At 49.2% G+C, this 24374-nt stretch overlaps 1 protein-coding gene across 26 annotated transcripts in view; it reads right to left on the bottom strand.

The window, feature by feature from the left end:
• Positions 1-8924: 8924 nt before the first annotated feature.
• ZNF438 (zinc finger protein 438) overlaps positions 8925-24374 on the bottom strand; it is a 256361-nt gene continuing 240911 nt past the window's right edge. For 23 of the 26 annotated variants that reach the window (XM_060097815.1, XM_060097818.1, XM_060097806.1 and 20 more), the window contains 3 exons: positions 21925-22008; positions 11199-13023; positions 8925-9879 (listed from right to left, as the gene is read on the bottom strand). In XM_060097815.1, coding sequence (XP_059953798.1) covers positions 9261-9879; positions 11199-13023; positions 21925-22008 — 2528 coding nt within the window. In that variant the 3' untranslated portion in view covers positions 8925-9260. Of the gene's footprint in view, positions 9880-11198; positions 13024-18915; positions 19005-20432; positions 20549-21924; positions 22009-24374 lie in introns of those variants that run through there. The other 3 variants (XM_060097827.1, XM_060097828.1, XM_060097829.1) reach the window with 3 other exon arrangements.

The following is a 24374-nucleotide window of genomic DNA, read 5'->3' as shown; positions in this document are numbered from 1 at the left end:
ACTCTTGCCTCTTCCCATACACAGAAAAGCACTAAAATCACTAACCTCAGATGTCTGTTCTTGTGATTAACAGTCATCTTTTGATGTTGGACTACATTTTTTTTTTTCCAGCAAAACCTCCTATCTATCTTCCCTTACCTCTTTGGAACAGTCCCTCAGAGCGATCTCAGAGGCTGATCTCCAGGCTAGAGTCCTCAGTAAGACTCCTGAACTGGCAACTTTCAGGCTGTGCTTTTTTTTTTCAGTCAACAAACTCACCCAGGAAGACGGGGCTCCAGTCCATGCCCATCTGCGTGAAAACACAAGCCGAGGCGGCAGAAGCGGCTTTGGAACGGGGCGGGAGCAGCTGCTGCCAGTCCCTCGGGGTGTCCGGTCCCACCCCGGACTGGGGAGGGGCTGGGAAGGCGGGGTGAGGGCGAGCCTGCCAGGGGGCTGACGCCGCTGTCGGCGACCCCCCAGGCCGCAGCTGCGGGTGCAGAGGGCCCACCCAGACGTGGTGACGCTGGGAGCAGAGCCCACGGGGGGCCGAGCCTGGGCTGGCTCCTAGCGCCTTCCACCAGGCTGGACTCAAGCGTGGGCAGAAAGGGAGTCTACACAAAGAGTAAGCGCTCAGGGGGAGACATCGAGGGTTGCCTCCCACTTTGGGGCCCCATACAAAATGTGTCCCCGTTTGAGGAGGAGGCGGAGGAAGCCTCCCGCGGCTGTCGTGGAAGCTCAGCGGCCTCTGCGGGAACGGTCCCACCGCGAGTGACCACGTGTGAGTGGCCACGTGGACCACGGGCGCACGGATGGAGAGGCGGGGCCAGCAGAGCAGAGTCGGGGGCGGGGGGAGGCAGCCCCTCCCTGCAGGGGAGAGAGCAGGGCTGGGGGTGGGAGAGGCTCAGCTCCAAGACGGGGGTCTCAGAGCCGGGAGGGTCATTTCCACCCGTGTTCCCTGGACGGGACATGTTCAGGATGGCTTGGCTGTAAAACCACGGTTATATGATAAATATTGGTTTAAAAGGGGGAAATAATACAGCCCATGGGGTACGGGGGGCGATTTTCTACATGCTTCAGATTCCACAGACTTTTCAGTGGTTGTTGATCTTATTTTTATGGTCTTCTAAAAGAACTGTCCATTTAAGACATTTTCTCGAAGATGTTGAATGTGACAAAATAGTGGGATAAGCTTGCTGCTGGCTGTACGGGCACCCGTGTCAGGCTGCACTTAGTAGGAAACGCGCAGCTCTCAGCTAGATTGGCTGCAGTTTGGACTGTAGGGCTGCCCGCTGTGAAAGGTTTATTTAATTTTTGGCCGTGCCACACGGCATGCGGGATCCAAGCTCCCCGACCAGGGATTGAACCCGCGCCCCCTGCAGTGGAAGCGCGGCGTCTTAACCACTGGACCGCCGGGGAAGGCCCAGGTGTGAAAGGTTTAATGCCAACCTCAGAGCGCGGCGAGCCGATTCACTCTACCTGAGACTGATGTGGTCCGTGCAAATCACACCTTCAGCCCCAAGGCGTAGACAGAGCGCCGTTCAGCTGCTTTCCTGACATCTGGTCCGACACGCTCACTTCAGGAGGAGTAGCTCCGTCATCTACCCCCCCATCAGCCTCGCCACCAACTGAGACGCAGCGGTTTTTTCCCGCTACGTTACAAGACTATTCATGCCCAAGCATGCTGAGGTCCGGCCGAAGCTGTTTGACATCCCTTGCTGTAGCAGAAGGCCTGTTGCCCTTTCTGACTGGACGACGTGTGACGCTGATGGCCCCGCAGCCCCACACTCCCCGGTTTCCCCAGCGGAGAGCAAACCTTGGGTCAAGACAGCATGGTTTCCCACGACTGTCTCAACGCTTGAGCAAATCGCTTAGGTTTGGAGCCCAGAACGTTCCCTCCTGGGATGGCCAGCCAGGAGGCCAAGTGGTGTCCATTTTGGCCATGGATTTTGTGATGGGGAAATGTTCCCAGTTGTAAGTGGACTGAGATCCCCAGTGAATCCCACCGGACCCAGAAAAGCACGAGTCCCTTGTGAAACTGGCATAAGACTGCCCTCTTCAATAATAAGGGCCCTCAGAGTTAACAAATATTACTGAGGTTATTATTTTCCATATGAGATGATGAAGATGTTTGAAATAGTATTTTCAGGGCACTGATGAAAGTCAAAGCGAAATGAAAACATCCGATCATTGCCAATTTCCTTCTCTCCTAGCCCTTTCACTATCAATGAAAGAGTCAGATCCTATGCTCCCATCTATGTGCAAATGGAAAAGTACAGCTGGGCAACAGCATCTCCTGGGTGACCCCATGTGACCGGAAGTGCGGAGGATCTTCTCAAACCAGTGCTGCTCTGTGCTGGGCTGGCTTTCCGGCCAGGGGGCCCCAAGTGGGCTAGGGTGTGGGTCTCCACATGAGCTGGGCACTCACGCGTGTGTGTTGATTTGGAAATCTCCCTGGAGGACCTGTGAGTAGTTCCATAAACACTTTTTTTGGGCAACTTGGGACAGATTTAAGCTGGTATGAAAAGGGGAACCAGACCGATTTTATTTAAGCCAATGCATTAGAATTGAGAAAGAGGGCCCTCCGAGGAATACACACAGGAGAATGTGATTAACTAGATGTTAACTTTGAGTGGTTTGGGCCAAGTGACAGCTGCGTGACAAGCAGACTTTGTTTTCACGGCGGCACTGGGTATTGGACATGGGAGGGAGTGGGAGTTTGTTTGCACCAGTGAGAGACTTGGTCTAATTTCAGCATCACTCCCTGGAGATGGTGGCAGGATACAGATCATTTTGAAGTCTAAGCGGCCCTTTCTTCGGCCATGTTCTACCCTTGTGACCCAGTTATACTGCAGGCCTGGCAAAACGGCAGAACATTTGACAGGACAGTGAGGCCAGAAGGACGAGAAGGAGGGGGTCATACCCACATCCTCAGAAAACCTGGCCCGACGTGGGCTTCTTAGCACAGGTGAGGAGAGGGGGAGAGGAAGGCTGTTGGTTCCAGTAGGTTCCAATGCCGTCAGAATCTGCATCTTCTTCAGAGGACTAGATTTCTGCTGCACCATTTTATTTGAATTAGGATGAGAAATGAGAGACGATTTCAAACCCAGCCGGAACCCAGAGTCAGTAACTCTGGTCAAGTGAAACTTTGGAAGAGCTTTTCAGGGTGAGCCCGGGCCAGGTGGCAATGCCTCTGGGTTCCTAAGGGACGCATTCACTCTTTTCCAAAGGGCACTCAGGAGCCCCCCAGGGCGTTACTGAGGCACCAAAAGGCCTTCTTAGCGGCCACAGGGCTTCAGAACTTCCCAGCATTAGTCATCCCTTTGGCTTGAGGCCACCCTTCAGAAGGCCTATAAAATGCAAATCTGGGGAGAGACGAGGGTGCTCCATCAGGCCCCTGACAGCAGGGACTGGAGGGTTGACAGACAGCCCAGGGAGGCCACAAAGGGACAGGGAGGGTGGCACGTCTGATGCCTGTAGCAGTCTAGTTCAGATTGGGGCCTCATTGGTGGGTCATGAGATCAATTTAGTGTGAGGGAGCCAGAATTAAAAGAAGAAATTAGAACATTCAAGATGCAAAGTGCCTGATAATGTAGAGACTGTATTATTTTTACAAAATGAAACATTTGTACCTGTGGGCCGTGGTGCGGTACCGTCAGGCAGCAGGGGCTCAGGCTCAAGGGGTCAGACAACTTTTCCTTCCTTCACAGCGTTGCCGAGGCCTTCCCCAACGACGGCAGCCCAGCTACTGCTTAATCCGGTGAAGACAGTTTGCAACCCAAAAACAATAAACAAAATGCAGCCAAACATTCCAATAACGCAGAAGTAAGTGTCCCGCTTTGCCGTCTCCTGGTACCCCTTTCCTGAAGCCCCCTTCCGGGAAAATTCCTATGCATATTACAAGCACACATCGACCCCTTCTCGCCCACCCTTACTTCCTCCTTTTTCACATGACAGCACACCATACGTGTTCTGCATCTTGCTTCCTGCACACAGTACAGATTTCAGCACAGGAGGTGCAACTTCCGTCTTTTCTCCTGCAGCACGGTATTCTGTCCCCTGGAGCACTGAGGCTTCTTTAAACCGGCTCTGACGGATACTTAAATTTGTGTTCAGTCTTATAAACAATGCTGCACTGAACATCCTCACATATGTGTCAACTGAAAAAACCCCACAACCTTGAAGTGGAGAATTACATTTTATTTGGTGGACATACTAAGCACTTAGGCCCAGGAGAGAGGGTCTCAGATCGCTTGGAGGGACTGTAAGGGAGAAGCCAGAATATATAGGAGTTTTTGCAAAAAAAAAACAAAAAAACAAAAAACCCAGGTCGTCAGAACATCAAATGATGACTGTTAATTAAAGAAAACCAGACATCTCAAATTAATGAATTTAGCAATTTTCTATATATGGGAAGACGCAAGGGTCTGGGCTCACTGAAATGATTCCTTTGATATGCACCTTAGCTATCTGGGGCCGGCGTCCTGGGTTTCTCCATCCTGAATCCGCTCAGGGTGCACAGTCTGGGGCGGGTGCAGTGGCTGACAGCTTGATGGCTGCAACATCCTTTGTTTCCTGATATGGCAGGCGCCTTTCTTTGTCCACATCTGTCTGTGAACTCGTGCAGTAGTATCTATAGGCCAGATTCCTGGAAGTGGAGTTCCTGGGTCAAAAAGTCTGTGCATTTTAAAAAGATTTTGATAGAAATCGTCAAATTTGGTTTGTTCCAAGGAGGTGGTACCAAACTATTAATGCCATTTTGCTGCCTGGACCCTGGATCCAGGCTCCCCACTACCCTACGGCACCCCACTGGGCCTTTCCCTTCATCATCAAAAGGTTCCTCATGCCATGTCTTGACACGGCAGTGCTACCCTCCTATTCACCCTACCCACTCTTTACTTCAAGAAAGAATAAACGCCGTTCAAAGGACTTAAGTCTTCTCGGATATCTCAACTTTCCTTAGTTGTAACCATTGTCAAAAAGGCTTGGTTCAATGAATGTCTTAGGAAAAATTTAACTGTGCTTTAATTTGGATGAGACTGGGAAAAGGCAGTGTATTAGTTTCATAAGAGCACACACTTAGCAATGACTTCCAGAAATAGCCAGAGCTTAGGGAGGGTCCTGCAGCTCGTATGTTTGAGCACCTGGATCTCCTCCGTGGCCAAATTTTTGTGGTAAGATCTGCATGACAACTCAGGCAATAATCAGATCAAGTTCATTGCTGTTTCTGCACATGCCCTTAGAACACCTGGTGGGAGGTCTCTTTGCAACACCTGACTGGAGATTAAATTCCTACTTAATGACAGAAGGTAAAATCTTTCATTTTTTTGAGTAGCGCTTAGTGGCTGATTTATCAAAACATGATCTATTGTGATGCTAACTGCTTGCAGTTTTGTTTGTGGAATGTACTGAAAGAGGCAAGTACTGCCATCCTATTACGGATGAATTCTTTATGGTTAAGCTAACCAAGGCATGGTGGGCAATTTGAACATGTGAGCAAGTTTCACTGAAAAAAAAAAAAAATATCCCAGAAACCTGTTTAGCTTCACATCAAAATCAGAACAAGTGTCACATTTGGTCTCCTTCAGTAGACCCCGGATTTTCTCCTAGGGTTAAGGCAACACATTGAAACATTCTCACACTTCAGAGCGTGGAAGATGTGATGTACTACTTAGCTAACTAACATCCTGAACACAAGTTTAAAATATGCTTGTAAAACCATGGTTATAGTTTTTTTATGGGGATAACCATGACCATGACCAAATATGAGATACAATAAACATTTCACCTCCAAAAGGAGCATTCCTGGAGAGGCGAATATGGTTCAAATACGTATTGGATTGCACCCCAAGTCCAGATAAGCTGCCGACTGCCTGATGTTAGGCAAGTCCGTATAAAGTTGAAGCTAAAAATCTGTTAAATCCCAGTTCATCCTTACCAGGGCCCTTTTCCTCAGAGCTCAGCACCAAGGGGAGATTCTACAAAATGTGTACCTAACAAAACACGTCAGCAGCTTGAATGGAGCAAACTGGTCCAGATCTGAGAATTCCAGTAAATAAATGAAGCTGAGCATTTATTGCCAACGATCATGTCACTGGGGCCACAGAAAACTGGAGCGGGGCAGCTGGGGAAGACAGTGGAATGCACGCAGGTTGGATTATTTATGGCGTGCTGATGAACAGACAACTTTCCATATGAGAGGAACGGTCAAGCTCCAGCAGGAAGAGGTCCAGAGAAAGAGAGAGAAACAAAAGGGGTCATGAATAAAAGCGACAGCCAATGAAACAATACAAATCTAAAATGCTGTAACTTTCAGAAATAATTTAGGGCCAAAAGAAAAAAACAAAAAAAAAACCCTCATTTTTCTGGCTCTGGGACAACTTGCCAAGAAGCAAAAGACATGAAGTGAAATATACGTGCTGCATTTCAGACCAAATTTGCCCCTGTGCCTTCCTAGCTCTAAGGTGGGGAGCTCCTGAAGCTGGATCTATTCATAGAAAGGGAAAGGGACAATTTTATTTGTTTTTTGCTCACGTATTATTTTTTCAACAAATGTTGTACACTGGTCCTTCTCAGGGGCTGGATCCTTTGGGGCTACGTGCTGAGCAAAGACACAGTCCCTGCCCTCAAGAGGCTTATGGTCCAGTGTGGGAAACAGACAAGCCCACTGGGGCGGGCGCTGTGACCAGGGCCAGCGGAGGCCGTGGAGGGCAGCCACGGGGAGGGATTCGTGGCCCACAGTGGAACTCAGAACGGAGACCGTCTAGTGAATTTCACCTCTTCTATTGACTAAATAGACACCAAAACTCCATGTGATCCCAGTCCCAGTTTATTTAAAAATTAAAATACACTTTTTATGCCAAGATGCAAATGTCTGTGGTTCTCCGTAGAGGTTTTATCCTTGAATTCTGGACGTGAGGCCGACCTGAGGCATCACATACCTCTTCTTACAAGTCTGCCCAAAAGTATAATAAATAACAGCCACCAGTTACTCCGTGGCCCGAGTGTGCCCGACGCTCTATTTGTGTGGCATCGGCCGTTCACAACAGATGCCTTGGGTGGGGGGGGGGTCACGGCTCCCATCTTACCGGTGGGAGAATGGAGCCTCGAAAGGTAACTCACGGGCAGTAAGCCTCACAGCACCTCCTTGTACACATCACTGCCTGTGGGTCACGTACGTAGGCTGGGACGTCTGCCCCCCCGGAAGGCTTGTCCATCAAGACCCCCCGGGGAATCCACGTGAGCTGTTCCCGAAGTTCTTTAGCTGAATGATTCCCTTTTCTCCTACCTCCCCAGTTGGGGTCCCTCTTCGCAGCATTCCCACTGAAGAAGCGCCGTCGTTAAGGACCAGAGACTCCCTGACCGAGGTGGCACTGGGCTGCTCCTGGCGAAACGCAGGGAGGACCTGAGGAGAAGGGGACCCAGGCAGAGCGCTTCGTGAAGAGCCAACTGCACCTCCCCAGCTTTGCTCTCGGCTCCTCCTCACCCTCTACGTCTTTCCAGAGGCTTCCTGCGCCCTCGCTGTCTTGCTCTCAATGCAAGAATATGGGACTAAACACGGGCCACAGGGGAGCGTCCTCACAACCTTGGGGACTTCGGACTCTCCTTTACGCGCGGGGTGGATGCCCTCTGACCCCCGCACCTTTGTCTCCAACTGGACCCGCTCCTCTGCCCGAGGCCTTCTTGGCCAGTATTTCGGAAATACTGCTTAGCATCTGAAGACAGAGGGGTCTAAGAACCACTTTAGAGTTTAAGTTTCATGGTTTGAACTCAAGTAGTATTCGTGGTAGATCTCATTTGTTAGTGTCTTCGAGACCACTCCTCCAAAACCAAACTAGATGCTGCGCTGAATGGTAAAGCTGTCCCGTGACTAGCTGAGTTCTAAAAATATCCACACAGTGGAGGTCTGACAGCATCTGAGATTGTGTGCGGCATGATCGATTGATGAACCACAGCAGAATCTTTCCGAGATTTCTATCCCTACCCTCTTATTCTCAAATTTATAAAACTATTTGCAAAAAAGCCACGGATTGGGTTTTCCCTTTTTTGCGCTATTTAAACCAAATTGTACTTCTGAAGACTTGGTTTTAAAATGAGACGTTCAGAAAGATGATTTAAGACCTGCTAGCTCATCAGTTAGAATTTAGGTCTTGCTCCGTTTAGGTAACTTCCTTTAACACAGAAAAATGTTATGACGACGCCCGGGCCCAGCTTCAGGAACAGGGCTGGCCACGTGCACGGCGTTTTCAACCAAAGCCCGGGATTCGAGTGGCTTGAAGTGTTCAGACTCCCCCATTCCGAGAAAACGATTTTGCAGCCAGGATGGCCAGAAACTTCAAATGGCAACATTTCTGATTCGAGGTAATTTCCCAAGAATTTAACAGGCAATCATTTACTCCTGACTTTCAAAGAGGACCCGGGCTTGAAAGGCACAGTTGCATCTAAAATTGATCAGCCAGTGACAGCCCTCTGAAGTTACTGGGGAAGAGGAAAGGCCGCTGAGACACCTGACATCTGGGCTGAACTACCCAGTTCCCTCTCCAGGTTGTAAATTTTCTGGCTCAACAGACTTTTTTAAAATAACTTTTTAACAAAAAAGTGGTTTTTCTATTAGCCAAAGTACTAAGAAATGGTTGATTACTTTGACAGGGAGCACTACAGGGATAAGACTTCACATCTAAGCCTCAACGGAATGTGCATTTAAGAAAATGAATTTAAAAAAATCAAAGTCCTGAAAACACGGACTTTCAATTATGACAGACGAGAACCTCATTTAAGGTGCTGCTCTACGGCATATTCAAATAAACTAGAGAATCTGATAAAGATCAACAATATGCCAGGGTTGAGACAGAAATGATTTTGTCACCTGGACATTTACCACATTTGTCGACCTACTTAAACAGAAAACACGTGAACAAAAGGACACATACACGCACACAGACAGGAAATAACTCAAACACACGTGTTTTTACTAAAAACTGTACTTGAAGAATAGCCTATAATACTCTACATTTCAATCTGCAAATTTATCTTTTTATTGAATCTGAAATAAAGTCTCAGATACTAACAGGACATAGAATTTTAAAATAAAACTACGTTATGTTAGAAAAATATGCATCAGGGGCATATGTACGTATATATTTCATAATAAAATAAAACTGTGTACGAAACTCACGCTGCTCATTAACGCTGATCCTAACCTGTCTGATTTTTGGTATTAAGCGCACCACCACGGAACAGAGGAAGAGGAGAGGAAACCTCCCCTTACCCCTCGGCTTCCTGTCTCATTTCCCGGTCTCGCTGGAAGGTTCGACGACTCCCTGGCTGGAGAGCGCGCTGAGGACCGTCCAGAGTCTCGGAGGGTCGTCGCACTTGTGCCGCTCTTCCCAATGCAGAAGCAGCTCTTCCTTCCTTACCAGCGTCTGTGCACAAAGCACGCAGTGAAAGCCAGGCCGGGGCGGGGAGAGGGCAGCGTCGGGGCCGGGACCCTCGGGGCCCTGGGGGTGTCCTCCGGGCTCACTGGGTCCTGGCTGGGCTCCTTCGTGTTTTGCAAGTATCTCCACATCATTCTGATGACGGAGGTAGAGTTGCTTTTTCAGTCTGGGGACTGCACAGAGTTCCCCGTCCAAGGGACGGTGCTTAAGCTGCTTTCTTCTCTCAGGATGTTTCCAGAAAGGAGCAGCCTGCTGAACCAGTTCTCCCTGAGCTCCCCTGCTGCCCGGGGAGGGTGAGAGCTCCTCTTGCACCTGGCCCTGGATCTCCTCTCCATGAACGTAAAGCAGGTGGAACTTGATTTCAGCAAAAGCCTGGGCAGTGATCTGACAGCGGCCACATCTGATCTGGAATTTGACCTCATCAGCCTGGTTTAGAAGGAGGTCTTCTTCCGGGCTGGACTTGGTCTCCCTGGAAAGGGGGGAAAGAGTCTGTATCAGATCTCATGGAAGGACACAAGCGGAACTTCTCCTTACAGCTCCTGGCCTTCGGGGATCTCAGACACATGCACTGAGGACGGGCCGAAGGAGGGGCAAGCAGAGAGCGCGTGGGAGGCAGAGGCCGCGGCGAAGGCCAAGGTCAGTGCTGCCTGGGGCCTCACACTTCCCACGTCCGCAGGGTCCACTTCGGAAAGAGGCTCCCCCGGGAGCCACCTGTTCTTTGGTTACCATGGCAACAGACGTGAGCACCAGGAGAGCGGCAGGAACTCGCTGGGTCCAGCTGAGGGGACTGTCCCCCCGCCCTCCAAGGCCCTCCCTCTCCCTGAGCACCCAGTGCAGTCTGGACATCTTAGCTAAAACTCAGCATGGACTCTGTTCAACAATTAAGAAGTGAGGTTTCTTTGGGGAGGCTGCTATGTACCTTAGGAAAAGGGACAGAAATGCCTACAGAGACACAGAGAAACCTCAGAAAAGCCGGGAGGAAACAGGACAGGCGTAACTTATTTTTAATGAATATGACAGACCAAGCTGAAATTGAACAGAAAGGATTTAGAACCATTAGGACAACTGGGAATGGTCAGGGGCCGAGGATCTAAAGTGCTGGAAAACGTTCAAGTTTCACGGTGCTGACGAGCATTCACTTCAGCGCAACCTCCGCCCCATCACCTAGAGCACGGTGGACAGACCCAGCGCGGTGCCCTGGTTGACTCACGACTCTCAGACCCGCCCGGCAGCTTTCAGATTACTCAGCTGGTTCGTTTACGGTGCTGGGAAGCAGCGCTGCACAGACAAGGACACAGGGGACAGTAAACCCGGCCTGACGGGGAAACAGGCCAAGCGCTGAGCGTCAGGCCCGCACCTGAGGGCTGCTCCGTGCAGCAGAGCTGCGCTGAGTCCCCGCCACCTGCCACGCCGTATTCTGGGCCAAATGGTACTCTTTGGGTATATATTCTGTGGCCAGGAGTGTGGAGGAGATTACTTCTCGGAAGCACCAGAACTACAGACACTAAGTTACTCTTTCATATTTCAGATGCAAAATTAATCTCTTGCCCAATTGTCCCCAGCGTCCCTCAAAGGGACCTCTGCATCCTGGCTCGTAGAAGATGGAGTCATCGAAAATCACTAATGATCAGAAGAGACCAGAGAGGAATGCGGCCCCTCTTCACAGAACAGGGGGAAGAGGTGGCAGCTCCCTTACGAAACCTTAACCTGAGGGAGGGTCTTCCAAACCCACCTTGCTGCATGTGGAATCTGGCCCTGACCTCAAAGCCGCAGCATCCCCGCACTCACCTGTCCGCCTGTCCCTCCATCCCTCGGGCAGTCTGCTCCCTGGTCCTCAGCAGGTCCCCCGGCTGCGGCTCCGGCTGCGGCTCACAGGGGGAGGGCTCGGTGCTGACGGCCACCCCGTGCACCTCTTTCAGGTGGCCGAAGTAGACTCTGACGTGGCCGAACACCTTTGCGCAGAATTCGCAGCACACGAGCCTCCTGGGCCGGGAGTCGCCGTGATGCAGCCGCACGTGTGCGCTCAGGCTGCCCGGCCGCACGTAGGCTTTGCGGCAGAGCCGGCAGCTGTAGGGCCGGCTGTCGCTGTGCGTGTTGGCGCGCTCGCGGAGGTGCTGCTTGGGCTGGAAGGCGTGCTCGCACACGTGGCACCCGTGCCAAGGCTTCTTGAGGCCGGAGAACCCATTTCTGAAGGCCGAGCCGGGCTTCGGGGAGGGGCCGTCGTCCTGCCTGCAGCCCGGATGCTTGGGGGCAGCGAGGGCGTGACTGAACGACGCGTGCCCCCGGCTGCCGGGCGCGGGGGGCTGTAACGTGGCCGCGGGCGAGGCCAGGGGAGCCAGGGCCGGCAGGACCAGGACAGGTTTGGGCATGATGCTACGGTATTTTTTCACAGCCCCAGGTTTTTGGTCCCTGGATTCCTGGGGATCGGCTCTGGCTCTTTCTTTGCCATCTTTACACTTATTAATGACACATTTCCTCCTTTTACCCTGAAATGTCAGACGTTCATCCGGGACCTTCCGTTTTCTTCCTCTTCTCTCGGCTGCCCCGCCGTTCGGTTTTGCTTTGTGGTTGCGGTCGGCTTTGGTGGCCGGACAGCAGGCCCTGTCGCAGGGGCTCTGCCTCGACGCCTGTGGGGCAGGTCCCCTGTCGGCCACCTGGGGGGCCGCACAGAAGCCCTCCGGGATGGACGAGGTCTTATCACCGGCTGCCCCGCGCCCAGGGAGAGAAACATCCGCAACGTTCACAGCCGCTCCGCCTTTGTAAACCTGCGACGCCCTCATTCTTGAGTAGGGCAGGATGGGCACTTTACCTCTGGGGATGGAAGGGACCACCTGAACCGCGTTTCCAGTAACGCCTGGCGGCAAATGGGTCGCGGCTCTGGCAGGGTCGACCTGTTCTCCGAGTTCTCCCCTGGCGACAGCAGGCTTCCTGGAGGGCTTCTTGCCTGCAACGCCTTCTCTCCCTGACCTCTTCGGGAGGCCCCGCTCGGCGGAGGGCTCCTCCGGTGTGGACAGCGCTGGGGCGGAAGGCGGGTCCCGACCTCCGTGGTCGCTGGTCCCTGGGGGCCCAGGGTCTCCATGGCCACCCCCACTGGTCAGCGAGGCCGGGGCCTGGCCGGGTGCCGGCGCCGGCTCGGGTGGGCTGGGCTTGTGCGGGGCCTCGGGATGCTCAGGCAGGCGAGGGGCCGCTTGGGTTTGGGCGGGAGCTTGGCTACAGCCCCTGTCGGAGGAGCTGAACCCCGGTTTCTTTCTGGCTCCTTTGCTATGTCCTGGGCGTTGGTACCGGGGGATGGGCAGCTTCAGGTTCTTGGGCAGAGGCAGTCTGGGTTTCTGGAGTGGCTGAGCCGAGGCGACGTGCGGCAGAGCGACAAGGGAGAAGGTCCCTTCCTGGCCGGCCACCTGCATCAGCGCGTAATTCTGGGGGGGCATCCCCAGGGCCTTCGAGCCGAGGGAGGGGCCTGGATGCACGTGGTCAGAGAGGGAGGGCGCCGGGCCCGGGAGCACTCTGGGCGCCAGGACTTGGGGCGCAAGTTTTGGAGCGATGGTTCTAAACTGACTCTTACTCTGCAGACCCTTCCCACCCTGAATCGTTCCAGGAGGGCTGCTTGATTCACCTGCAAGGACAATGCAGTATAAAAAGTCACGCTGGTGTCACATAAGCATCTTACCATTCCCTCTGCCTGGAAGCAACCCTAGACCCAGCCCTGCCCTTGGGGGTAAACCCCGTGTTCCTCAAGACCCAGCCTGAAGGTCAGCTCCTGCCCACCTTCCCAGGGACTGATGACTGTCCTCCATGGTTCCATGGCCCCAGTGATAACATTCACCACTTCCCACGGTAATTCATCTGTTTATGCATCTCTATGACTAAACGCAGAGCTTCCTGAGAGCTGGGGCTTCCCCCTCCTTGTATTCCACAAGTCCGTCCTCTCCACTGGCCTAAGTCTGCCAGGGCGACCCCACCCCTCCCCCGAGCTCCCAGGCTGCACGCCCTCTGGCATGTTCTGCCGTGTACTCTTATTTCTTTCATATAAATGTCTTGCTTTCCCTATTGAGATCTGTGAGCGTGAAGCCCGTATTGGATCTGCCTTGCTATTTCCCACTGTATCTTTGGTACGAAACAAATGTTCCTTGTATCAAACTTCTTTTTCACTCCATTTCAGGATACACAGTTTGACCCACTGGCAGCGCAATTCGTTCTGCACAGTGGATGAATTCCAGCCTGAATGCTGGCTTGGTGGCTGTTTTCCCGTGTGACTTGTGGATTTCTTCTCATACCTTCCAAACTGTTTATGTGTGCTTTTGCAATTAAATCACCAGTATTAAAAAAGCTGACGTGACACCTTACAAACATGTTGGAAGAAAAACAAAAAGATACACAGTGATAAGATACAGAGACAACATAAAAAATATATGAATCACACAAAAAGCCCCTTGCAGGACACCAAGAGGAACAATTTTAACTGACAGACTAACACTTCACGTTCCTGAGATTTATTAGGCTGATGGAAGAGCAGTGATTACTGCTCTGAGGAACAATTAAGGAAACATTTAGATGCTTCTAAGGGCTGATTCATTGATTTGATCCCCTGAGGCCTCAAGCTCCTAAGGCCTGGCTGCAGAAGAGCTTCTCATTTCTAAGTACCTCATATTAGTCAAGCTTCACTTCAACTCGTGTTTACCAGGAACCTACACTATTCTAGACATTGGATATGGCAGGCCCGTGATTCCTCTTCTGAAACCACTGTGGCCAGATGTATTTTGGAATTTACACTTTCAAATTTTAGAAAAGTAATAAGATGCTCACACCAAATGTTACATAACACCCAGCAGAGTCTGCAGAATACCCCTAGCTAAACCGAGTACCACTTCTGTAGTAAAACATGAGTATTCACAAGGGGGAAAAAAATGAACATTTTTAAAGTGTCTTATTTCAGTTCAGGCTTTGCCTCTGAATGAGTTTTGGTACCCAACGTTTGATAACATTTTCTGTTTTCAGAGCCTGTTAGATTTTGGAGTCATAGGAAGAGGATTGAAGAACTATTTCTTTAGGGGCCACCAAGGATACAAAGATGAATGGATACAACTTCTGCCTTAGGTAGCTGGCAATCTGGTAAAGCAGACAAATAAACATTTTAAAAAAATCAACCTTGATTTTCATGTCTACAGTTAGTGAACTGGCAATTTTAGCAGAAAATTGACTTTTTTAGCAAAAATGACACTCTGCAAGTAAACAAATAAGTAGCACAGTAGGAATAAGGTTGAAATATATACTGACTGACCAACTTATTTTGGTAGCTTACATTAGAGGAAGAAGGAAAAAGACTCGTGTTATGGTCTGGGGAAATCAGACAAGGATAATTATGTAATCTGTTGTTTTCCTTTTTGGCTTTGCTACCATGAAGTTCATGGGTAAACTGACTGGTCGATCACCTCACAACAGTCACCCAAATTGATATGCTACATTTGCTTCATCTTCCTGCATAATTTCATTCATTTTTTACTTCTATTTTCACAGCCTTTAAATTTAAACGTCTTTCATGTTAAGCCTCATCTCATCTTTCTGGAAGAAGTACTGATATAAGTTGTAAATATTGATAAATATACTAAATCAGAACTGGTAAAAGTTTGCAGAGAGTTTAAAATTATTGAAAGCTTTTGGTTGCCTAGGGACAAGGCTTATTAAAGAATTCCACTAACAGTCACAATGGTCTTTGCATCTACACAACCTACCAGGGGTGAGGGAGGGAAAAAAGAAGAAACGTTGGGTGATTTCTGTCTAGACCATACTCCTAAGTGATCAAGCACACAATATTTATAGCGAGAATTGCTGGAAGAAAGACTATGCTGGCCTTAATTAGTCGCAGGTCCTCTTGAAATAGTATGTGACAATAATGCATCGCAGCACAAGACATGTCACTTGTCTTGCTCAAGTCTGTGCAGTCGGCTCTTTGTCCCCGAGCCAGAGCCCAAGTCCTCGCAGGGGCCTCCAGGGCCTGGTGCCCTCGGCTCCTGGGAGCCCTCTGACCCGCACCGCCTCCAGGCACGCCAACCGCCCCCCCGTGGCTGGTCCTCGCCTGCGCTCTCACCGCCCTGACTGCTTCCCTAGGCGACCCCCGGTACTTGCTGCAGCATTCCCTTCAAGTTTTGTTCAAACGGCCTCTCCGTGATGAACTCTTCCCCGAGCGCCTCAGTAACCTGTATCCCATTCTGAGCTCCCGGCCCCGCCTTCCTGTTTTAATTTTCTCCCGCACACGTGCTAACGGACTTCATTATGGTCCGCAGCCCCCCCGACCCTGGAGTGAATTCCTCGAGGGAGGGGAGTTTATCTGCCTCTTCAGGGCCTGCAACAGGGTTAGGCATGGGCTCAGAAATCTGATAATTGTTTGTTGAATTTGTAAGTGGTATTTGTGATAAAGTGACCAGTGGCTGAAAGAAAGGAAAAAAAAAAAAAGAACATAACTTAAAAGCAAACTTGAACAATGCCAAATTACTTTGAAAATCTGCCCACTGCCAGCATAAGGAAATGGGTTTGCACCATGATTTAAAAACAAACAAACAAACAAATGAAAAACCAAACCAAACAACAAAACCTTTTGAGATAAAGGGGAGAGGTGGGGCCAACTGACGAACCACCTGAGGAACTAACGAGAGACAGTAAGTGATGCTGTTGGGATGCAAGCCCCACAGATAGTGGCAGAAACAAGCAAGCTCTGGAGTAGACATGGCTTTAAAGAAAACAGACATGAGAGGAGGGAGAGAGACAGGGATTAGAGTGAAGAGAGGAGGAACAGCTAGAAACAGAAAACTGACCCTCAGAGGCAGAGAATGGCAATGTCAGCACGACGAGGGGCAGAAATAACAAAGAAGAGAAGATGCAGCTGAAGCAACAACTGGTGGTCAAGGTCACGTCAAGGTCCCTGTAGACTTCCGCTGGGAAGGGGCTTCCCAGGTTTTATGACCAAGTGTAAGAAAGCAACCTTCTGACAGTTAAGGTTTCCAGCAATGAAACCAACTATCTTTATTGAGCCATTCCAAAGCGGAGGGAGGGAGCTAATTATGATACATGTAAAATGGATGTGCTTCGAGCTTCCCTGGTGGCGCAGTGGTTGAGAGTCCGCCTGCCGATGCAGGGGACACGGGTTCGTGCCCTGGTCTGGGGAGATCCCACATGCCGCGGAGCGGCTGGGCCCGTGAGCCATGGCCGCTGAGCCTGCGCGTCCGGAGCCTGTGCTCCGCGACAGGAGAGGCCACAGCAGTGAGAGGCCCGCGTACCGCAAAAAAAAAAAAAAAAAAAGTGGATGTGCTTCAGCTGATCTTCAAGAGTTGCTCCTTTACAGTGGAAATAAAATCACACACGAAGAGCAATGGCAGTCAGAAGAAAAGGAGGCCGACCGTGGTCCAGGGGCACAGGGAACTCTTTAGGGTAACCAGCTGTCCCGGCCACAGAGAACACTGACCAGTGAGCAGCCTGGTGGCCTGAGACCACAGAGCCCTGGGTGAGAGGAAGGGGCCTGCCACACAGGGTCGTCCTCCTCACGTGCTCTGCAATTCAAAGGAGTGGGTGCCGGCGTAGAAAAGCTTATCAACTGGCTTCATGATCGCTAATCACAGGCTAATCACGAGAAATCTGTGGGGTGAAAAGACAAGGCCTTGCACAGTAAACTAACTTGCTCATGCCTGCCCGGATCTGCTGGGGATTACATACAAGGCTGGGGTCTTCATGAAGGTGGTGCTGAGTCCCACCTCCCAGAATCATTGATGAATCATTAATGCATCAGAAGAAAAGCAAGGCAGGAGAAAGACGGTGAGGCCACAAAAATAGAAGGAAAAAAACCCCCTAGGAATTACTAAAACGTCCAGCAACAGGGTACTAATACAATACTCATCCAACCATACAACGGAATACTATGCTGCAGTGGAAAAGAAGAATGAGTTAGACAGATATGGAATACTCTCCAAGATGTGAGGCTTATCGTATGCTATCACTTGGATTAAAAAAAAAAAGCAGTGAGAAACACACACAAATCTATTCCTGTATACACACAGAATAACTCTCAAAGGAAACCAAAGAAACTGGTCGTAGTGTGGCCTTCAGGGTGGAGCCACCGGGGGAAGTACAGATCGGGGTGAGATGAATGTGTATTTCCCACTGAATACTCTCTGGGCCTGGCACACAGGAGGTACTTACAAATATTTTTGAATGGATAAAAGGAAAATGAAAGTTTCCCTTTTGGATCCGTTTTGCAAAGGGGTATCCGTGGGGATATCTGTGATGGGTAAGTGTGCATCCGTACATAAATGACTGTGTCCAGATGCCACCTTGAGAGCCTCTCGGGTTTTTACTTTCCTTGCCTACTTAATGATAAGAATTGCTAATGATAAGGGAAGTAATCGAATAGTCTGACAGGCAGTTTATCACCACCCCGCAAGGTTCAGCCCTGAGAGGCATCAGAGCTCATCACCTCTGAAGGACAACCCAAGTCCTGAGAACTGGTCCTCATAATATTTGGCTCTTTAAAATAAAACAGGGCAGTTTGCAATAAAGGTCAGTTATGCTATAATAACTACAGGGGTTTTCTTTTTTTTTTCTTTTTAAAGAGGTTTGAACAATAGGAGTGTTTAGAGAAACTGCAAATGCCATTAAGTTTTCTAAAACACTGAGATGTCTGATTGTGGGAAGTCTTTCTTGGCCATGTAGCTGCAACAGTGGTTTACTCCACGACACATTTACAAGGCCTCTCCCAGATGGTATGATCTAAGCCCCGTCACCGGTCACCTACTAACTTACAGCTTTCATAGAACTGTGCACTAAATGGTAAGTCGAAATTTCCACTGACGTTCATCATTTCTGGAAATCCTGCGGAATTACCCGTAACACAGTTAGAGAGACCCACAGGACTCTCAGGCACTAAACATGGACTTTTCTAAACTGAAAACATCAAAGGCTCACTCAGTAAAATTAATTTTTGCACAGTTACTACAATGCAAATAATTAGTATTATTAGGATTTTAAATGTGGACTGTTTTTAATATGTTAAGCATATTAAACAATTATTTTGAAGAGTGACATTTACAGTTGGTGAGAATTTGATCTAACTGTGGATTAAAAGACCTTATTATGGTCTAGAATCTGTGCTGGTCTCTTAATTGAATCCTTATGCAAACTCTGCAAATAAACATTATTGTCCCCTTTTACAGATGAGGCAAAAAGAGGCTTGAGGAAGTTAATTACATGCCAAAATCCACACAACCCAGGTCTGTTCCATTCCAATGTGAAGCAATGACCTTCCTTCTTCTCTTTCATCCTCCCCTCAAAAGGGGGAAAATTCTTTACAAAATTGCCCCAATTAGCTCCAAAATATAATTTTTATCTCTAAATTTTAAGGAGAAGAAAAAAGAAAATTTGAAATAGCAATGGCTTGTCACATCTCCAAACTTCAATTACCATTAAATGATTCTTTCCAACAGCCCACTTATTAGAGAACTGATGAAAAAGTAATAGTCACCTGAAGGTAAAAGCTGATATTCAAAGTTGAGTTTCCCACTTCCTATCCACAGGGTTCTGACAAATCCAGAAAGGCGGCCAGGTATCTGTCTGGAGAAAGCACCGTGTGCGTCCTCCTCCATCTCCTCCAGCGCCCGGGGCTGGTGCGTGTCGGCTGCCCTGACAGGCAGCGGAGGGAAGCCGAGGGCCCAGTGGCACCACGCGCCCGCATCTGCGCCAGCCCCATCAGACTGTTCCACAACGCGGCCCCGCACACGGTGTTAAGAGACAGGAACACGGGGCACGCGACTGTCCAAGAGCTGCAAGCAACTCACTTCCTGATTTCCACCGGCATGAACCAAGGCCCGCGGTGTTGCTTCTGCACAAAGTTCTTCCCACCCGACCGTTGGCTGGTTCGGGCACGGTTGCCCCTCATTCCATCTGTGGGGACCCGAGGGCCCGTGGCTAAGCCGGAGCACAGAGCAGGTGGAGAGAGAGGCCCCCGGCTCTTGACGCAGCCCCTGGCTCCAGGCTCAGAGCGCAAGTGTTGCCAAGTCTTGGCCACAAAAGAGCCAAAACTTTTAGGACTTGTTTAGGTTTTAATTTTATTACACTGAAAAACCCCATCTTCAATTTTATTGGTTGGCATCCCTGTTCTCCCTCCCACTTGGCTTTCCAATAATAAGTTCCAGTTGGGGTTCAAACTGTTTCCCAGGATGGTCTCTGGTTAAAACAAGCATGGTAAAACCCCGGAGAAATCTGAGATGAAAGAAACGTCTCAGAACACAAGGGAGCTCAACTTAATTTTGTTGAAAAACCTACAAACACGTGGAGCCATCGCCCACCCGTTCCCCCGCATGTCCCGGCTCTGCGGCGCCATCTACAGGGCTGTACTGAGCGCTGGAGGGAGAGATGGCCCTGTAAAGCGTGCTGGCGACACAGGCACACGGGTGCTTTGTTTCCAAGGACTCGGGAGGCCAAGCATCGCTCTAGTCCACACATCTACAGCACTCAGCCCGCCCTGAGTCATCCTACTAGGAGCCCAAGTTCAGGAAATCTGACACTGTACAAAGGAAGCAAGCATGTTCCCAATTTATGTGTCAGGTGCTGTGCAAAATACTTCACGTGCATTATGTCCTTTAATCCCCACAATGCGCTGAGTTAGGAATTACTGTGATGTGCATTTTACAGATGAAGATTTTGCAGCCAGCAGGTAACAGGCTGGAACTCAAGCCTTGGCCCACGTGACTCCAAAGGCTCTTCCCAGGTCTACCTGCTGCCTGGAAGCTATTACACATGGTGACAGTCACCATCACAGTCTCTAGTGGTAAGATCACGGGTTTGGGGGTTCAGACAGATGTGGGTTCAACTCCTGTCCCTGTCTTGTGGTTGGGGAGAGTCACTCTCTCAGCCTGAATGTTCCCATTTATGAAATGGGCATAATAGTATCTGGCCGCTGTCAGGATTAAATGAAGAAAGTACCCATTCAACGTGCCAGGGTAGTGCTTACCACATGTTAGATTCTCAGCAGCTTCCTACCTTCTCTTGCCAAGAAGCATGAAGCTCCTGACATTTATTTTTGGTGGGAGGAGAAAACGCACGAGTCTTGACTGTGAATCATACGGCAGCAGCACTGAACCCTTCAACGGGTATTTCTTGTTTCAGAGGTAAATCAAGGAAAGCGGGAAGAAATAACTATTACTTGTGAATGATGCGCCCCGTAAACCTGTAAAGCACTCCTCTCTGGCCTCTCTCTGACAGCTCACTTATTACATCTGATACAGCCTATCAGGCTCTCTTTTCCCCAACCCGCCCCCCAATCTTTGCATCCAGTTGACAAAGTGCTAATCAGGTGAACAGTTCTAGTGAATAGGAGTGAACATACGTGCATTGTAAAGAGCTGTTTTCTGGGGAAACCCTCCTCTGCTTTTGTTTATATTGAGTATTGATGCTAACTGCTGTTGTTCTCCAGCTTAGCAGGGGACAAAACTCCCCTAGTGGCCCTTCAGGGGATGGGGGTAAGCCCAGGCCTCAGGGGTCCTGGGAGGGACGGGGTCTAGAGTGGGACTAGCGACTCTGGCCACAGCTCAGGAGGACGGTGAGAGCAATGGCTACGGGGTTTCTCAATTCGGAAGAGAAAATACAGGGACTCTCAGAGGGTGGGGCAGGGCAACCAGAACTTTGACAGCACTTGTAGATTTCAGTATGCTGCTGGGGAAAATCATTAGGAAGTAAGTTTAAGATAGCTTGTTTATAGAAAGAAAAGTCTGGCATCCAAAGAGGGTCTGTAGCCCATAAAATTGAACAAATTAGATATGTGAACATGTCATGAAGCACGGGGAAACAAGCATTCTTTACGAACAAATTTAAAAGCCAGTTTACCTAAAACATTAACGGCAATAAAAGAAAAAAAATTTACACAATGTGGTTTTTGTTAAATTCAAGTAGCTAATTATTCTTTTGGGGTCATATAATTAATGTCCCAAATGAAAATTTAAAAAGCACTACATTTAAAATACATTTTAATAATGCTCAATTTCAGTGAATTTCTCCTTCATTTTAATTAAGCCCCCTGTATCAGTCCTCATTTCTGGGAGGAACTATTTTTAATTTCAAGTGCTTCTGATGAAAAACAGTTGCAAACTATGAAATATTCTTATTTTTAATGCACTGAGAAAGATGAAGTTATTTATCATTTTGGCAAAAAAAAAAACAAACTTGTAATGTGAGCAAGATTTTATTCACTATTACAAATCAGTCAACTTGGTATCTTTACCCAAATCTAAGAATGACTAAATAGCACCAGAATTTAACTAAGAGCTAATGATCTATGAGGAACGCAAAGCAAGACAGAGGGATGCTTTATTAAGCCCATCCTCCTGTTATTCTTTTTGCTGTTAATATTGCTAGGATTGTGGATGGTCAGTTGAGTCACACAGCTGAAACTGAGAAGGCCTTGCTAACTGAACCGCATCAAGGTGAAAGCAGCAAATCACTTCGTTTGACACTCTAACTCCCATATAACAAATACCTGTGCATGCTGTCTTTCCAGGAGATTCCGACTTCTTCTGAGTCAGCTGTTTCTCAACAGGGCTGGTGAGCAGGGAAACACCTCCTGCAAAAGGGCTTTAGTGAGCTACGTAAACGTCTCAGGGCAAGAAATCTTCCATCACCGAGTTAAAAAAGGACCCCTTCTATTTACACCTTATATTTCAATATCAGTTGGAACAGTTACATATCTGGGATGATAGTTGGTGAAGAAAACCTTTTCCTTAGTGGGATGAACAGAGAGACAAGGTTTCAACATCAGAACACGCAGTCAGTTGGAACAACTAAACTAGGACAGTGCAGAAAGTTCTTGCTTTTGGTCACAATACCGTGATTATGAAACTAAAGTGGTAAAGATCACAGATCACAATGCTTCAACAGCAGGATAGTTAAAAGCCAGGGACTGGAATCACAAAGATATTCTTATTTTATACCATAATTTCAAAAGTAGATTTGCTGTATGTATATAGAACAGACATTTTTAAAGAATGTGAAAACTGCATTTTAAAAAATGAAATAACGGTTCCACTGCTTTATGGCAGAGTTTTACAGATATTTTATCTTCACTTCTGATTTATCTTCAACTCACACTGATTTAGGACATTTTTTTTTCCTCTGCAAGTCTTTCTCTACCTCAGCTTTTTTTTTTATTTTTTATTTTTCTTTTTGCGGTATGTGGGCCTCTCACTGTTGTGGCCTCTCCCGTTGCGGAGCACAGGCTCCGGACGCGCAGGCCCAGCGGCCATGGCTCACCGGCCCAGCCGCTCCGCGGCATATGGGATCCTCCCAGACTGGGGCACGAACCCGTATCCCCTGCATCGGCAGGCGGACTCTTAACCACTGCGCCACCAGGGAGGCCCTACCTCAGCTTTTATGTCACATAGTTCATGATTTGTAAGTACAAATGTACAGCACCATGTATTTCTTTGTTATGTGGATAATTATTCCCTAAAACTCCTGCTTGCTCGATCTTTACTGTTCCTCATTTCTTCAATCAAGGTACATCCTACCTTAACACAGAGAGATCACCTATGATACTGACACTTGGAAGAAAATAAAGAGAAAGAAAAGGAAGCACCGGGCACTGCTGGTACAGAGGTCCCGGGCCTGTGGCAGTTATCCCCATGGGGCTGACCAGTCTGGCCCTCCGTGAGCTAGCCCCCATATACTGCACAGATTCTGAGGTACAAAACCACGAAGGCCTCCGAGTGTGAAAGCTGTGGGACCAATCTGGACTCCTTTCCTTTTGAATTCTGCCCGGCTTCTCCTCCATCAATATCTTTATTGTTCTTTGGATGACAACTACAGACCTGGCTGAAGGAAACATTTGCTCTCGTCCACAGGGTAGGAACATGTAAGCATTAACTCCCCATTTTCTCCAAGGGGATGGAGTGACGACACAGTCCACCTGCGTTCTCTTTTCCCCGAGGCTCTGCACGTACATAGGCGTGTGTACTTAGGTAAATGCTCCTGGTCCTGGAGTTGGCTTCCTGCCTGATCACCCCTGGACACTCCCAGCATGCCATGCGTCTTCCCACAGCACTGACCCCGCCCGGTTCCCCTACTTCCCCTGTGCTCTCCACTCCCACTGCCTGCTGCCTGGTGCTGGAGAAACCCAACCACTGTGAACACTGGACAACATCACAGATGTCAGGTTTCCAGTCTGACACTGCAGACTGACTCCACAGTCAGTTTCTTGTCCTAGCAGACTCCCTTCAGTCCCTCTCTGGGACCAGCCCAGGTTTCTCCCACTGCTCGTCTGAGGCCCCACCCCTCTACCCCACCCTACCCTTCCCCCATGGCTCTCTCTCTTGTCAGTGATTTTTGGCATTGACCTTGCAATGAACTGAGTATTTGTGCCTTCCCTCCCCACCCCCAAATTCACATATTGAAATGCTAACCTCCAGTGTAATGGTATTAGGAGTTAATTAGGTCACGAGGGTGGAGCCCTCATGAGTGGGATTGGTGCCCTTATAAGAGGGACCCCAGAGACTTCTCTTCCTCTCTCTCTGCTACAGGAGCGTACACTGAGAAGATGGCAGCCTGCCACCCAGAAGAGGGCTCTCACCAGAACCGGACCACGCTGGCGCCTCATCTTGGACTTTCAGCCTCTAAACTTGAGAAATAAATTTCTGTTGTCTGGAAGCCACTCGGTCCATGGTACTTTGTTACAGCAGTTTCAAGTGACTGACACCTTGTGCGGAAGAGACAGGCCACTGCCCCTGCTTCCTACTTCTAAACTCTCCTCTTTAATTATACAACACAAATATGGTTACTTTTTCCTGGGGTGGGCGTCAGGAGGGCGAGGCCCTATTGCTCTAAATATACACCATATGCCCCGAGTCCTGAAACACCAAAGGTGAGAAGGTGTGTATCTCAGAATCAGGAAGTGGGGTGTTCCCAACGCTGTGCTGCACCCACACTTGTCTCCAG

This window comes from Mesoplodon densirostris, chromosome 4, assembly GCF_025265405.1.
Source record: "Mesoplodon densirostris isolate mMesDen1 chromosome 4, mMesDen1 primary haplotype, whole genome shotgun sequence".
Lineage (NCBI taxonomy): Eukaryota > Metazoa > Chordata > Mammalia > Artiodactyla > Ziphiidae > Mesoplodon > Mesoplodon densirostris.
This window is presented reverse-complemented; position numbering and strand designations above follow the sequence as displayed.